General features: G+C 40.0%; 1 protein-coding gene across 3 annotated transcripts in view; it reads right to left on the minus strand.

Annotated features, from left to right (window-relative positions):
* Positions 1 to 18,024, minus strand: part of Ap3b1 (adaptor related protein complex 3 subunit beta 1) — a 194,720-nt gene that overhangs the window by 29,991 nt on the left and 146,705 nt on the right. For all 3 annotated transcript variants that reach the window (XR_005869832.1, XM_005065647.4, XM_040728840.1), the window contains exon 23: positions 5,068 to 5,299. Coding sequence is in view for 2 of the 3 variants with exons in the window: in XM_005065647.4 (XP_005065704.1) it covers positions 5,068 to 5,299 (232 nt within the window). In the remaining variant the exon portion in view is untranslated. The remainder of the gene's footprint in view (positions 1 to 5,067; positions 5,300 to 18,024) is intronic.

An 18,024-nucleotide genomic window follows, 5' to 3' on the forward strand; every position in this document is an offset into this window, starting at 1 on the left:
TCTTATGGTTTTCAAGGCTGCAATTCTGAGATAAAGGTGTTGCCACTGCTGGTTCCTTCCATTGTCACTTTACTTGGTTTACAGATGGCTGTGTGTGTCTTTGTGGTTTTCTCTAGGTGCTGAGATGTGATTGGTGTCTATCTCCACTCACAAGAACAACAATTTGTTTGGATTAGAGCCCACCCGTGAGGCCCAAGACATCACTTAAGAGATCTCTTCTTCCCCACCAATGGTCCCCTTTGTCATGATCTATACACACACACACACACACACACACACGCATACAAGAGATATAAATCTTGTTCTGTTTACTGTAATGATCTCTAGTTTCATCCATTTCCCTAGAGATGTTATGCCATTTCTCTTTACAGCTGAGAAAAATTCCGCTGTGTGCACATATTGCATTCTCTTTATCTATTTTTGTTTATGGAAATCTAGCCTGGTTCTACTTTCTCGTTACTGTGAATAGTGCGGCAGAACCATGAATGTGCAAGTGCTTGTGCAGTGTGCTGCTGGAGAGTCAGTCCTGCAGGTAAAGACCCGCCAGGGAAAGCTGGTCACAGTCCTCTGAGACTCCACATGAAGTTCCAGCAGCTGCACATGCATCCCGCCAGCAGTGCAGGGCTCTCCACACCCTGCCCACATGTGGCTGCACTCCAACTGCGGTGACATGGGATGCTGAAGCGGTCTTAGTTGCACTTCCCTCATGGTCAGGGTGCTGAATACTTTTTCTTCTTTTGAGAAATGAGACACACATTTCCAAGACTATCTTCTGTTTACATAGGCAGCGGAATTTTCGTTTTTGTTTTCTTTCTTAATACAGAGTCTAACTCTGTAGCCCAGGCTGATTTGTACTCTTTATGTAGCTCGAGTTGGACTAGAATTCATTGGAAACAATTGAGCTTTTGAAATATATAAAAGATCATACACTCAAAACTGAATACTTAGATTATAAAAGGTTAAATTTAAACAATGGCTCAAATTTTCAACTAAAAAACCCAACTTAAAATGCAAGTTAAAGTAAATTTGGATAATGGCTCAATGAAGACTAGGCTTTATAAGGCAGCCCGTGTTTGGAACACATTTTAAAATGTTATTGGTTTACTCTGTGCTATCTATGTTGGTTTTCTGATTCTAGTTGGAATTTCATTTGCTTATATAACTTACACTTTACTGGCATGCTATTAAACCACTGTAAGACCTGCCCCTTAAATCTTTGACAATCAGTGTTTTTTAGGGCTATAGTCCTAATCTCTCCCTCTCCCCCTCCCTCCCCTCCCCCCCTCATCTCATCTCATCTCATCTCTCTCTCTCTCTCTCTCTCTCTCTCTCTCTCTCTCTCACACACACACACACACACACACACAGAGTCAGCAGCTCACAGGTGCCCGTTTCATTGTTTAAGGCTAGCCTTTTCTCCTTCCCAAGCAGAAGATGGGGCCCAGGTAAACAAGCATTCTATTTGAGTTACATCTTGGCTATCCTTTAGTGAACCCCTAAAACCTCTTCAGGCACTATAAACATACTATTTCTTGGCTTGTTCGTATCATACATCACAGTGGGTAGCAAATTCTGCCATCTCTCAAACATGACTGCATTCACAATTCAGATCTCCCGTATTTCATTTGAGGAAGTGACAGCTCTCAGATGCCCCATTGCTAGCACTCTGGTACTGCCTGGTTCTGCATGGGTGTTACGATAATGAACTGTGAACTTAGTGACATGCTAATTTTGAAGGACAGTTCATGATCAATGGCATGTTTTACTATATGAACGCTTCAAGGGCAAAATAATCAGCATAAAATTACTCATATAATGGATTTTTACAATATTTGGACACTGTTTCTGAATTTGCTGTTGTACAATGGAGGTAGTCTAATGCTAGCCCTTATGTCCACCCACCCACCTCTCAAATCCTTTACATTCTTAATCTCTTTGGAAAACTAGGCAAGTAAGTCCTAATGTTTTTTTTGTTTTTTGTTTTTTTTACAAGGAATTCAGCTCCCTGCTAATGGAAAGGCAAAATTCAGGGATTTGAAGGCAAAATAAAATAGATTGGTGACTAGCAATAATACTGCCAGGTCCTTTAAGATGGACATACATTTAATGAATAAAACACCTTGACTCCCTTATTTCACAAAAACATGAAAACGAAATATTTGGTTTTGCTGCATTCTTCAGATGACTTTGGAAGGCTATTTTAGATAAAATTACACACCATCACTGGCTGTAATCTACTGGGGACAGGGTCTGGGCTATGTTACACACACATGGAAAAGAACTCTTTCCCTAAAAACATCCAATTGATGCTCAAAAATGGATGAAATATCATAGTCATAAAAATTTTCCTCAGAATGAAAAGTCTTAAGTGGTACTGAGGCAACGGCATTCATATTTTAATGCCGCATTAATGTCATACTATGAAATTTATTGTATTTATTTCTTCTATTCTACATAGGCCAATAAAAGGTCAACTCATCAACTCATTATGCCAGCTCAAGGAAGCATTAATACTGTTCTACTGTTTTAACCTTTGGATAACATTTCCAGCCACAGACAACCCATACATCAGCTATTCGACATTGCTTAACTAAACTAATTTTTAAACTAGGTAAAAAGGGCTACATTGCAAAGCTGTTAAAAAAAATCACAAATTGGTATATTCTGTAATTCCTTGTCAATATATCAAATTTTCAAAATAATCTGGTAAAACTTCTCTTAATTATCAAAGCATAAAATCCTGGCATTTGGTGAGGTTTGAATAAACTAACTCCACTTCACCCTGTTCTTTAGTTAAGTCTACTAGACTTTCATTAGAAACCATTATTTCCCTTGTAAAAATATCATGCATACAAGTGTGATGCTATTTGCAAAATGCCTCATCGGAAGTCCCACAATGTCAGGGTTGGATGGAGAAATCAGAACCGTTACGTGCAACAGAGTAAGGAGGCAAAGTCACTGACTTTGTCCTGGGCCAAGGGCTTTACTCCCAGAGAATGCCAGAAAACAGTGGATACTTCAAGGCCACAGTGACAGAAATCTATATCCCTTTTTGTTTTTGTTAGATAGGGTTCAAATAGCTCAGAGCACCCTCCTGTAGCCGAGGGTGATTTTGAATGTCTGACCCTCTTGCATCCACCTCCTGTGGGGTTTATGTGAGGTTGATGGGGTCATACCCAGGGCCTCGTGAGCAACCCAGACTGTCACATCATACTCAGGTCCTCATCTATACCCCAGACTGTGTTGATATCTTGCTTGTACAAATAAAGCCTGTCTGGGGGTCAGAGAATGGAGTTTGCCATTAGCTAACCATAGAGGTCTGGAGGTCTGTACAGACAGACAGGAAGTGAGGTAGCTGGGCAGAAACAGGATATAAGCAGGGAGAAACAGGAAATCTCTCTTTTGTCTGCTGAGACGCTAAGGAAGTAAGGTGCATTGTAGCTTACTCCTTCTCTCTGATCTCAGCATTTTTCTCTCTATCTGACTTCAGCTTTTTATTATCTAAACCACTTAAGAACTCCATTTATACCAGACAGTCACATCATACCTAGGGCCTCATATATACCCCAGACCGTCACACACACACATCATCAATAGACATTTTGGCTGAAGCTCCTCCCAACTACACCTCTGGGATTGTTTCCACTCATACCAATTAAATATTTTAAGAAAATACTTAAAAATGGCAAGGGGTACAATAGAGGCCCTGACTCTCTGATGGGCATCTAGGAAGTGCATGCTGTGTGGGAGGCAATCAGGGTCCAGTGGCACATGCCTGCTGCATGCAGAGACGAGGGCCACCACTGCCCCCTGCATGCAGAGACGAGGGCCACCACAGCCCGCTGCATGCAGAGACGAGGGCCACCACAGCCTGCTGCATGCAGAGACGAGGGCCACACAGCCTGCTGCACAGAGACGAGGGCCACACTGCCTCCTGCATGCAGAGACGAGGGCCACACAGCCTGCTGCATGCAGAGACGAGGGCCACACAGCCTGCTGCACAGAGACGAGGGCCACACTGCCTCCTGCACAGAGACGAGGGCCACACAGCCTGCTGCATGCAGAGACGAGGGCCACACAGCCTGCTGCATGCAGAGACGAGAGCCGCCACTGCCTCCTGCATGCAGAGACGAGGGCCACACTGCCTGCTGCATGCAGAGATGAGGGCCACCACTGCCTGCTGCACAGAGACGAGGGCCACACAGCCTGCTGCACAGAGACGAGGCCACACAGCCTGCTGCACAGAGAAGAGGGCCACACTGCCTCCTGCACAGAGACGAGGGCCACCACTGCCTGCAGCATGCAGAGACGAGGGCCACACTGCCATATCATACACATTATTGTAAGAAAAATGAGGTTTCCACTTTTTGTTTTTGAGCATGAGAACATCTTGACTCTTAAATGGCAGTAACAGATTAAAGATATTTAAAAGCACAATAAATGCAATCACACACCACAGGGTGATCTATAGCATGTGCATGAATAGGAACAATGGAACAGTATTCATCTGTGTTCCCTTTACTTTTCAATTTATGGAATATAAAAGGAATCAGGATAGGGTCTTGAGTTATGAGAAGTACTATATTCAAAAAGGCAGACTGATTTTCCTGCTTTTAATACAAAATAGGCTATCTAAAACGAGGTGAGGAAGAAAGACGCAGGAGAGGTGAGAGAGGTGATGCAGATAGGGGAGAGAGATAGAGAGTTCGATTCCTCAGACCCATCCTCTCATTACTACTGGGGTTACGACTGCTGCAACCTGATTCACTAAGGGCAAAGAAATATATTTCTCTTACATGATAAATTCAAAGAAAAGGAAAATGGCTGGGAACATAGCCGAGGGGTATAACAGTGGCGTGGGATCCTGGGGAAGACAGACAGACAGACAGACAGACAGACAGACAGACACACACACACACACACACACACACACACACACACACACACACACCAGAACTCTCACAGTTAGTAAAATAATGCTGTATTCTATCTTTTTTTGAAACTGTTTTAAAAATGAAAACATGTAGTTACCAGATTTCAAATGAGGTTTCCATTTTCTGTATTTACCTATTGGATGAAAGACATGCATTTGCATGCCTACAGGAAGCTTTTTTTCCCCTATGTGGATATTTTCTATCTTTCTATCAGAAGTGTTATTCAGTGTTATCTGTACAGAGACCATCTTGTCACCAAAAACGCAAGGTTGTCTTGGGAAGCAGTACCAGGCGGCCAGTCCTTTCCCGCTCATTCGGTGAAGCAGCTCGTGTCTTTTTGTTGGCACAAAGACAGGTGTATTAACCTGTGCACATGGGAGGAAAAAAGGGGGACAGTTATTACTTCTTTTGGAAAACAAGACAATATTTATGACATATGGTTGTCCTAAGTTATTATATAAAACACACTACCAAACTTGAAAAGATGCCATACACAGACACTAGTCAGAATGATGTTAAATTACAAAGTAAATATGCCTTCAAAGCAGTATTGAAACTTTCTTTTACTCTGCAGGTAAATATTAAAATATTTTAATAATATACAACAAAAAACAACCCAGGTATATAATATATGCATTTTTGGGAGGGGGGAGACAGGGCCTCACTATGTAACCTAGGTGAGCCTCGATCTTGGGATTCTCTGGGATCCAGCTGGGATGACAGAAGTAGATCTCATGTTTTGCATAAGTAACTATTTTTCTTTTACAAACAGTATATGAGCTTTGTTCTTACTTTTTACCCTAACCATTCCGCACATGGCCCTCCTGGTAACTTTATAACTAGTTTTGATAGTTTTTTCAGTTGGTGTTCTTGGATGCTTCAACCATATGACATCCCTACCAATAACAAAACTGGCCTACTCCTCCACTTATACTTTCTGATGGCAATAATAAATGGTCTAACATTAGTTTTACTTTGATTTTCTGCAGTGCTAAGGATCAAACACAGGACCTCAAAAGTACTGGGCAGGCACTGCTGTCTAAGTCTCTACGAGGCTCCCTTTCCCTTAGGCTTAGTGATATGTACCTCTAAACATAACTATGGAGGGTAAGATAATAAGGTCACAAGCCTGGGGTCTTCCTGTGGAACACAGCAAGACCCTGTCACAAAGGTATTTTTAAACATTTTAATATTGAAGAAATTTAAATGCTGCTCCACGTTTTCAGGACCTGCTTAGCACAGACCCAAACAGCAATGCTCAGTGCAAACACACTCTAAGACAAGAAGGGTGACTGAACAAGGGGGTGTGCACTTCTGAAGTTATAACAACCAACCTAAACACAAGCCCTCAGCTGATGAGTGGTATGTATTCTCCAGTAGTACATTTTGACTCCCTAATTAGATATGAAGCATGCCTGAGCCTGAGCAGGTCACTTTTGTCCTATACCATGTCTGAGATGCACTCATCATTAGGTCATTCAGGGGATGCTGATGTAGGCAATTTCTCTTTTCTGGAAATCCATAAACCCTGGGCTGCACACGGCACGGGGAACACAAGCTGGAACTACAATGCAGAAAGGAAGGTGACTTGAAGACTAGAGGAGCAAGTGTAGCAGCTTCCATCCCATCCTGAAGGCCCTGTGCTAAAGGCGTGGCCATCAGCTTGGCACTGTGGGAAGGGGTAGGTATCTTTAAGAGTGGGGTCTATTTCAAGGTTTAAGTCATTGAGAGCATGCATTGTAGTTGTAGCAGTTATCTTTCTTTGGACCTCAGAGCTTCCTCTTCATAGGTAAGGATGAGTCATCTTAGGGCTTTCTAAAAAGGACACCATTGTCTCAAACACAAAGCAGCGATGAATATCACTGATCACTCACTTATTATCTCTTTGATCTCACATTTATTGATGGACTTTGCTAATGATACTAAGTACTCTAAAACAAAGTATTCCAGAGAACTGAGGAAACCAATCCGTGTGATAAATGCCACAGCTAGGCGGCTTCAGAGCAGGCAAAGTTGACATCTTAGGGGAGATGATAGAATTGGGCTACTTGAGTAAACTAAGTACAACTGTACGGGTACTCTCTGCTTCTACTGCTGCCACCACGAACTGCAGCACTCTGGCAGCTGTCTAATCGGTCTTGTGGCTCCTGTTTCTACATTCTACCAAACAGGCAGTATGCCCAGTTTATTAGAACATGGTGGCCAGAGCCAATCTATTACGATAAGGCAGCATTGTACTCAGTTTAATGGAGAGTAAGAGTAAACACTCTTTACAAAAGTACACACACACACACACACACACACACACACACACACACACACACACACACACAGCTTGTAGGTCCCTGTTGACTACATTTCCTGTTACCCTTGACACCACTGCTCTCTTCTAGTCCACCCACAATTCCTTGCTCCTTTAACACAGCAGCCACTCATATGCCCTTGGTGTTTGTAATCTGCTTTGCTTGGAATGCACTTTCTCCATATTTCCACCTGGCTCAGCTGGGATATATCTTTGCTCCAATATTACCTTCCTAATGAGGTTTAATAAAATTTCTATTTCACCCCCATTCTCCCTTATATTGTCCCATTGTCACTTAATACTATGTTCTTCCACCTTTCCCCCCCTGCCTCACGTCCTTTATTTTGACACAAGATCTCTAAGTAGCCTTGGATGGCCTGGAATTTGCTTTGTAGATCAGAATGGCCTGGAACTTACAGAGAGATCTACCTGCCTCTGCATTTAGAGTACTGGTACTAAATGCGTGGATCACAAGCCCAGAAGCCCAGTATAGTTATAACACAATATATAATTTACCTATTATGTTTATTATTTGGCTTCCTATTCACTCCTGTAAAACATAATTATGTCCATTTTCAGAACTGAAATAATAATTTCACCATTTTAAGTATTATAAAATTTCTTAATTTTCTACCTCTAGCATTGGTTGTAACTATACTTTATTTAATGCTAAACATTTTCTAAAAATATCACAGGCTTAGTGGGGCACAGTGTGGTGATAAGTGGAGAACCGTCAGCATCAATATTTATTAGTTTTAGGAAATGATTTAAGATTTCTATTACATGTAATTTCTAATATATAAGTGGAACTATGAACAAAAAAGACTACTTCTAAAGGTGTACACAAAGAAAAATTTATTGATGAGAAGGAGTTCTATGAAACAAATATAAGAAACATCTAGATTCAGGTTAAAAAATGATTTTAACAAAATCTGTACCACCTAAGACAGAATGAAAAATAATGCTTAAAAGCATTATTTTAAAATGATTTATTTTTATTTTATGTGCATTGGTGTTTTGCCTGCATGTATGTCTGAGTGAGGGTGTCAGATCCCCTGAAAAATGGAGGTACAGTTTTGAGCTGCTATGTGGGTGCTACGAATTGAACCCTGGACCTGGGTCCTTTGGAGGAGCAGCCATCTATTCAGCCCTGAAAACACGAGTCCTAATTTTGTGATAACAAATGTTCTAGAAGCTAAAAGCTTGCTGCATTCTACACAGATGACACAGCCATCCTAACAAGAATTCCTGAGGAGGTAATTAGTTCACCAGCTGTAGTGACACTACAATAAAAAGCCTGCCCCAGAGGGAGGAGAACAAAAGCATAAGTATCAGTGAGATGATCCCCTACAAATCTTTCCCCAGCACATGTTTAAATAATAAAAGTCGTGTGTGTACCTTTGGATGGTTTATGAAAATAAGCAATCAATTCTGCAGCTACAACATTATTTCTAAAGGAAATCTATGTGACTCATGACGCCTGTAGATACACAGAGACAAAGCACACATATTTTATCAGTTTATTACAGTAAGCAAATAAGCGTGGAGTGAGAGAGCACATAACTGTCGACTTAGTGCTTCCTGAAACATTTATAAGAGCTGTTATCTCCCTAATAACAGACAGACAGCGTGCGATTTTAGGAAGGAGAAAAGCTTCATATTTTTTAACACTTCACTAAAAAGTAACTGAAGAGTGTAAAATGAAAAATACTCTGTGCGGTTAGCAGGTAATGGACCATATTATCAGCTCAAGTTAGATTTATAGGATACAAACTAGTCACTAATAGTTATTTTATGACATAGCATGTCTGCTTTTTCTGGAGATTATTAAGATTAAAGTTGTAAAACTTATTTTGAACATAGCTGTTCAAAATGATTGAATTATAAAATTTGAAATGAGACTTGAAAAATAAAACACAGAGTATCAAGTGAGTGACTTCTCCCAAACCTCCTTCAGCAGCTACATTACTATTTCAGAGATGACATCTCCACATAAAGCTTTATGAAAACCATGTTTTCCAACCTTTTATACTTTAATCGTATTTAGTTACACAATCATCTTTAAGTATTATCAATCTGTTCTGTCTTTAAATTTAAAAAAAAATGAAGAGCTGCAATATATAAACTACTCTCTTTGTGTCTTGTTTTGTTTGGCTTATTTTATAGCAGTGTCTAGTTAGATATGATTTACAAAAGTGACGAGGTAAGGAAGAGGCTGTAAGCAGAGGTAAGCTGCTTCTTTTCAATTAGTGCTTTTTAAACCAATGCATGTTTCAACTGTTAAGAGTTACAGGGTAGAAAGCCTCAATACTTCTAATTTACCTAGTAATTGTAGAAAGCGAGCCTACTGTGTCTCCAGTTCACTGCAATGAACAGTACCTAGTACAGAATTAAAAAAGCAGAGGGCAAATTTGCTTTACCTCTACCTGAAAGCACAGATCCAAAGAAATGTATTAAACCTTCTAGAAAGTGTTACTTTATAAATAAGCCATTTGTTATCTTAAGGATAACTCTTATTTATATAAACCTGACTATTGTAGACAATAATTCTGATAACTTCTAGCATTTTAAGTAATGAACATAGATTGTGAAAATTTCAAGACCCTTTACTTATTTTTGTAATAATAAACACATCTTAAAAATCTGTGTGTAGGGGCTTGAGACAGAGAGCAATGGTTAAGTGCACTTATTATTCTTGCAGAGTACCTGGACTGGCTTCCCTGAATGCACATACTGTCTCACACCATGTATATAACTCAGTTCCAAGGGAGCCAATGACCCCTTCTGACCTCTGTGTACCACCAGGCATTCAAGTGGTACACAGACATACAAGTAAGCAAAAGACTCATATACATAAATAGTAATAATAATGAAATCTGTTTGCAGGTAGGTCTGAACACAGTATGTACACTTAATGAATTCATTAATATATGTATGCCAGTAAATAGGCACCAGAAAGCAATATCTATTTTTGTGTAGTCTGCACACTAACAGTGGTTCTAGCATTTTTAAATGGTAGTGAAACTATAATATTTTTATGATATTAAAACTATATAAAACTCATATTTTAGTTTCTAAAATATTTATTGAAACAGACACTTTATCCTTTTTTTTTTTTTTTTTGAGGCAGGGTGTCTCTGTATTGTTTTGGAGGCTGTCCTGGAACTCGCTCAGTAGACCAGGCTGACCTTGAACTCACAGAGATCCGCCTGCCTCTGCCTCCCGAGTGCTGGGATTAAAGGTGTGCGCCACCACCGCCCGGCTTTCTTCACTTTTATACTTTTTCCAAGGCTACTTTTGTACTAATTGAGTAACATCACTGGGTGGCCACAGTCTTCAAGACTAAGGTATTCATCACTATCTAGCCCTCTTTACAAAGAACCTGGGGCTGAAGAAACTCAGTGTCTACTATGTAGAAGTCCCTGTGGCTCCATCCTCAACACCACCAACAGTTTTCTGGTCCTACATGTAGAAAATGTCAGTTTGCACTATAGTCTGACAACATAGAGGGAATTACTTTACAACATTTTATTCTTTCCCCTCTACTCACAAGTTTACTATCAGCATATTTAATTAAAAAATTGGTTATAGTACAGTCTTGGTTATAGGTTTGTGTACAGACTTCATTGTCCTGAGGTATATTCCATCTACTCCTAACATCTTCAGGACTTCAGCATGGTGAACTTGGTCAAATGTCTTTTCGGCATCAATTGAGACTATTATGCTTTAAATTTCTTGATCTATGTACTGTGAACCAACCTTGCATCTCTAGGATGAAGCCCACTTGTCCATCCTGTATGTTCTTGTTATTGTGTTTCTGACCTGCGTCTGCAAATACTTTGTTGAGAAATTCTGTATCCATGTTCATCAGAGAAATTGATCTATAGTTTTTGTTGTTGTTTGGGGGTGATTTTTTTTTGGTGTTATTGTCCTTTCTTTATCTAATTTTGGTATCAGGATAACAGTGATTTTGTTGAATGAATTTTCTAGTGCTTCTTCATCTTCTATTTTATGGAGTATGCTAAGAACTATTACTAAATCTTCCTTGAAAGTTTGTTAATAATTCAGCAGTTATTCTGATCCTGGGCTTTTCCTTGTTGGGAAACTTGATAACAGCTTTAATCTCATTACCTGCAATGGGTCTGTTTAAGTTATTTTATAACTTCTGGCTTTAATTTTGGTAGGTTACATGGCTTGAAATACCTCCAGCTATGTTGTTATCCCTCAGCAATGCTTTGGCTATTCATAGTCTTTTGTGATTCCATTGGAATTACTGGATTTTTTTCTAGACCTATAAAATATGTCACTGGGATTTTACTGGGCCCTGCATTAAATCTGTAGATTAATTCAGGTAATACAGCCATTTACACAATATTAACTGTCAATACAGCAACATGGATGCTCTTTCCATCTTCTAGACTCTTCTTTGCCCTCCTTTCCGTGCCTTCAAATTTTCGTTGTAGAGGTATTTCAAGTCTATTATGAGGTACTTAATTTTGGGTGGGAACTATTATGCATAGGATTTTTTTTTCACTATTTCTTTCTCCGAGAGTACACTGTAGGTATATATGAAGGCTGTTATGTTGTTGACTGAAACTTTACTGTGCATATTAGAGGTAAAAGTTTCCTAGTACTCTATAGTCTTACATCACCACAAATAATAGCCTGAAGTCTTCCTTTTGTTATTTTTGCTCCTCCTGTGTCTTTCTTTTGCCTAACGGCTGTAGTTAAAACTTTAAGCACTACATGGGGTAAGTGAGGAGAGAGTAGACATCTTTGTCTCATTCTTGATTTTAGAGGAAATGCTAGAAGTTTATCTCCCTCCATTTCTATTTATTTTCATTTTTTTCTTGCCCATACTATATGATGTTACTTTAGTGTACCAACCTGATCTTAGATTCCTTATATTCCCATAAGCCCCCGTAAAAATGCTTCCCCTAAAAGTAGGGCTTCTACTTCCTCCTACAGCAGGTGGGAACTGACACAGAGACCTACAACTAGACAATGTGTAGAGACTGAGAGCCCTTGGAACACTCAGTCCTAAATAAGATGTTGCCATCAAATACCTCCCCTCAGAGAACTCTGCAGAAGAGGAGGTGGAAATATTGTAAGAGGTAGAATGGTGGATTCCAAGGAAGCCATGTCTTCCAGACACAACAGACTGATGCATAGAAGAACTCACAGAGACTATGGTAGCATGAACAGGGCCTGTACAAGTTAAAAGGCCAGCAATTAGAGAAGGAAGTGGACTCCATTTTCCATTGCTAAACAAGAAGCTGCCTCCAACTAGCAACTGCTTGCAAATGAAAAACTAGTTTTCTGCAATGGAGTCTGACTGGGTATATTAATCACACATAAAGTTAGTCCCTATGGCCAACACAAAACAAATCCTGTGGTACTTTTGTAGATCACTTTTTTTTTGCCACAGCATTTTAAAATTTTTTGGGGGGGGAGATCTGCGTTCTAAAGAGAGAAAGAAGATGTGGAGTTGGATGGGCAGGGAATATCTAGGAGATGAGAGAGCGGGAATTTTGAATAGAATGTATCATATGAAAACAATTATTTTCAATTAAATAAAAAGAAAGAAAGGACTCTGAAGACAAGATATATCCATCCCTTGGACATTAGGAAAGATCCTCAAGTTCTAGTGACCTTGATACTCAGCAAAACGGAGACACTAGTACCGACATCTATCTGCTTTTCAGGGTGGTTTTAAATTTAGACTATTGTAAAATAATATCTGAAGAAACAAAGGGGCTGAGGAACATGCAAAGCACAAGCAAGGCAATGAGTTATAGTTCTGAGCTAAAATTAAAAAAAAATTTAAATTATACAGCGTGCCTGAAGTTCTGTCCAGGTGAGGTCAGAATCCAGCACATAACATGCTGTGTGGTTACAAAGGGCACAGACAAGGAGGTTTTCTAGGACAATGAAGGCTGGCAAGACCATGTGTGAGAAGTTATGGTCTTTACTGATGTGAGTAGAAAATCTAAGGCTAAAGGGTAAGGGAGGGAAGAGGACATGGGAAGATGGTCTTACATAAGGAAGGGATATTAGAGTGACAATAGATTGGCTTGGATTCCAGGCTAGAGTACAGTAGAGAAGCTTACAGACTAAGTCAGGGGAACTGGGGATTGTGCTATGTATTTCACAGACAGCCTCTAAGGCTAGTTATGTCTCTTTGCACTCAACTGAACTATAAATTAGGCGACATAGGTCTCCCAGGCTGAGGGATGTGGATCTTATCCACATAAATGTCTAAGGGGCAGGAAACAGTATCTCAGACAAGGTACATGGGTATGTAAATTTGAAATAATAGACCCCGCCCAGAATGCTTTATTCAGTCTAACAGAACAGACTGTAAAGAGTTCTTTCTACATCTCATGTGCCAGTCTCGGGTACCAAGGCTAGTTAAATCCCTGACACCGAGCAAGGATGGGGAAATGGGTTCTTAGAGACCACGAGACAGAAATAGAGATATAGACAACCATTTACACACTCATATATAGTTTTCCTGATCTGTGTATGAACATTTAAAATCTCTCACTGACAGAGAACTTGATTTACAGTATAGGCACATTATGTTCTTTGGAGCACAGCCACTGATGACATGCACCCCATTCATATTTATATTAATTTATTTTTCTATGTTAAATGCTTTCATTAACTTTTTGAGAATTTCATACAATGTAATTTGATCATATCACCCCCTTCCCTCATCTCCCAGATTCTCTCAAACATACTTATCTACCCAACTTTATTCTCATTCATATATCCTACGCCTACCCCATTAAGTCCAGCCTGTGCAGTTCACCTACGCCTGGACATGAAGCCTGCCTTGAAGTGTAGTCAACCTACCAGGAGTCAGTCCCAGCATTAAATAAAACTGACTTTCTCTCACCCAGCAGCAGTCAAGGCCAACAGAGTCTCAACTACAGAGGGAATTTGTTTCCATGTCTCCTCCATGCTGAGATTTTGTCTGGTTTGAGTTTGCGCAGGTCTTGAGCATGCTGTCAAGACTGCTCAGAGCTCATATGTGTATTAGTCATGCTGTACCCACACACTCCTGTTTCCTTGAAGTCATTCATCACCTGTGGCTCTTACAATCTTTCTACCCCATCTTCTGTGGAAGAGATACACATGTCTCATTTATAAATGACTGTGCACCCAAAGTTTATGCCTACTGACCTGTTGTAGGGCTCTGTATTAATTGCCATCTACAACAACCTCTGCATGTGTACCTTCAGAATTTCAGTTGCAGAAATTTACTTTTATGCTAATTAAAAATATTAACTCTTAGTATTTGGGCGCTTTAGAAGACCAAGTCAGAATACCACTAGTAATAAGAATGTGCTGGGGTGGTGATACATGCCTATAATCCTAGCACTTGAGAGGCAAACACAAGCAGACCACTGTGAGTTTAAGGCCAGCCTTGTCTACAAAATAAATTCCAGACCAACAAGAACTACACAGTGAGATCCTGCTAAAAGTAAACAAACAAATGAATAGATAAGCAGTGAAGTGAAGGTGGCCAGGATAGTGGGTAGAGCTTGGATATAACTGTGAAGCCAAGCATCATAACTCCCTAGGCTTCTCTATCTTTCTCCTCTACAAAATGGGGCTAATTCTACACATCCTGTCTGCTTCATCTAGTTGTTAGGAAGGCCAAATGAGACAGTATATGTATATAATTGATTTTTAAGCTCCACAAAGTTCAATAAACAGTATTTGGGGGATTATTAGTAAACACAGTTTTCAGTCAATGTTGAAACAGCAATCTGTCAGATGACAAAGGGTCACCGGGTTAAAAGTACACATCAAAAAAGCTGAATCATCATTGGAAAAAGGCTTTTATAACAATATTGCTGTATTTATTGATAGTGCCGTCCAAAGGCCTTTAAAAAAGCAATCCCTTCCCCCATGTCCTTTTCCCCTCTCAGTTAGCAGTGGCTGAAGAGACTGTCTCTAAAAGGTTTCTAAATGATGTTGATGTTAAAATATATAGGATCACCATTTAACAGCCTTTTAAAGAGCAGTCCCTGCACCATCTTTGTTAACAACAGAGGGAGGTGGGGACTATTTTTTCAAAGGCTTTTAGAGGATGTTGTTAAAAGAATATATAGTGACATCATTTAAAAGCCTTTTAAATAACAGCCCTCCTTTCCTCCCAATTGTAATGCCCTTGGCTTTCATTTATTTTGTACTACAAGCTGAAAATGGACAAGCCAACAGATCACTGACTATAGCAGCATTTGTGGACAGAGGCTGATGCATTGCTTTTAAGAAGGCTGATGTCCAGAAATAAATCCAACTCTTCAAGAGCAAAGTTCCATGTCTATACAGGACGTTGCCCATCCACCTGATCACTGAGCAGTGCTCTTTGATGGTTTTCTCTTCAAGCTTTCTGGATAAGTTACCATATAAAAAGGAATAGACTTGAAGCCAAACCTGTCCAAAAATTCCTAGTGCATGAATGCAACCCTGCTTCACAGCTCCCTGGTTAATGTCTGTCCATCTAAGGCTAACCCAACAACGCTCAGTTCCTATTGTTGCTTTGATTACCCAACTTCCGCCCATTGGTCCTTACTCCACTAGGAGACAGCAGTGCTCACACAGGGTTATTTGCCATACTCAGCTATGAAGAGGGCAGCATGAACTCCATCATTTGGCTCAGAGCATTCAGCCTGACAGTGGGCTCTGAGATAGGTCAGCTATGATTAACCCTCTCATATAACAGCACAAAACAGTACTAGCTCAGGGAATACAAGACACGAAATAATTTTACTTTTCATGTTGGGCTAGGCCTTGTCCGAAAAGAATCACTTCATTTTGAGAACAATATTTCATAGATCCATAACACTTTGATGGAAGTTTTTTTTAAAAAGGTTTCAAAGTGTAGCTCCCCAAGCAGTATGCCTCAGACTTAGATCCTAGGCCCTCATCTTTTTTTTCCAGTCTTGCACAAAGAATTCACTTTAGTTCTGACTTACTTAAATCATAGTAAACTGTTATTTGTCACGTACTTTTTAAATAGTATTACGTTAAACACCAAATATTACTGAGAATACAGTGGTTAGCTGCAGCCCAATGTGTCAATTCAACCATTCCCGCTGCTACATTTACTGCCACGGGTCTTAATCACACTCCACTTTGATATCATTATTTAATTTAGGTATCATTTAACTTCATGCATATTCTTATGCCCTGTGTAACTAGCAATGTGCTAAGCCTGAATATTACAATCTCTTTGCATGTTTTAGCCTTTTTCCAAACACAAGTAACTTAATTCTCTGATACCTTAAAAGCACAAATGAGCTAGTTATCTAATGGGATAAATTAATGTTTTTTTGTCAAAAACTTACTGTAATTCTGAGTGTTGTAATATGTGTTCATATTTTCTTACACATCAAAAAGCACTAGCAAGAGGAAAAAACTAATCTGCTCTGAATTTTTCAAAATTTTTGTAGAGGATCTGCCAGTGGCAATGGCTTGATTAGGCAGGAGACCAGAATCTCCATGGCAAGAACCCATCTGAACCTAGGCTGGTCTTCACATCACTGTGGCCTATGATGGCTTCCAAGGAATGTGAGCTGTCTCTAGAAGGTCGAAAAGGAGGGTAAGAATTCCATCGTTTCCCTACAGCTACAAAAGGAACAGAACCATGACGATTTTGTTTGTTTGCTTTTAGAAACAGGGTTTCTCTGAACAGCCTTGGCTCTTCTGGAATTAGCTCTGTAAACCAGGCTGGCCTTGAACTCAGAGATCAGCCTGCCTCTGCCTCTCACGTGCTGGGATTAAAGGTGTGTGCCCAGCCTGATTGTTTAGCTTACATCAGTGAGAGTTATTTTGGACCCTTGACTTTAAAGACTATATGATAACAAACCTGGGGCTGGAGAGATGGCTCAGCAGTTAACAACAGTTGATTTTGCAGAAGACATGGGTTGGGTTCCTAGTACCACCACCTGAACCTCTATTTCCAGGGACTTCGATGCCCTCTTATGGCTTCTGCAGGTATTGCACACACATGGTACACACATACACACACATTCATATGTAAACTATAAAAGGACAATAAATTTGCATTGCTTTAAGCCATCAAGTTTGTGGAAATATGTTGCATTAGTAAGAAAACTGTGTCTCTGAAACCTCCCACTGTGGATTCTTGTGTTGTGAATCTACTAGGGAAGAAGGAGGGACAAATGAATACAAGAAACTCATGAGGGCAGTGAAACCTGAGAAGGAGCATTCTCTCTTTCCTGCAGTGCTTCCTTCCCTGCTGGGGTCAACAACAATGGTTCAGACACTACTGGATGTGAGAGGCTCTTGGCCTGGGTATGTTTGCCAGAGGGTTGGCATTAAAAAGACACTTGTCCCTGCAGCCATCCTTTCATGTTAGTAAGTACCATGAGGTGATTGTGATCCTTTTGTGGCTGACTAGCAGGAACTAGGAACAAACAAAATATGACCCTTCTCAAGTCACTGTATCTTAACCCCCTTCAGGAGTCTTTCTGTTAATATATGAGTGCAAAAGGGATTACTCTTGGATTAATATTAGCGATAGTGATAGACTCTGGTTAATTACAGAACAAACTAAGGGAAACAAAATGGAGAGGCACTCTGGGCAGGGCAGGATGAACTGATAATGAGACAGCTGGGCTAGAAAGGTGTGGGTAAGCATTAATAAGGCACACTACCCTGAAGAAACTTTTAAAAGGCAACTTTGTCTAGAGACATGGCTTTCTGAAACAGATACATTACAGGGTCTGAAGAGGTTCTGTGAATCTCTGC

The sequence above is a fragment of the Mesocricetus auratus genome, unplaced genomic scaffold (assembly GCF_017639785.1).
Source record: "Mesocricetus auratus isolate SY011 unplaced genomic scaffold, BCM_Maur_2.0 Super-Scaffold_100020, whole genome shotgun sequence".
Classification (NCBI taxonomy): domain Eukaryota; kingdom Metazoa; phylum Chordata; class Mammalia; order Rodentia; family Cricetidae; genus Mesocricetus; species Mesocricetus auratus.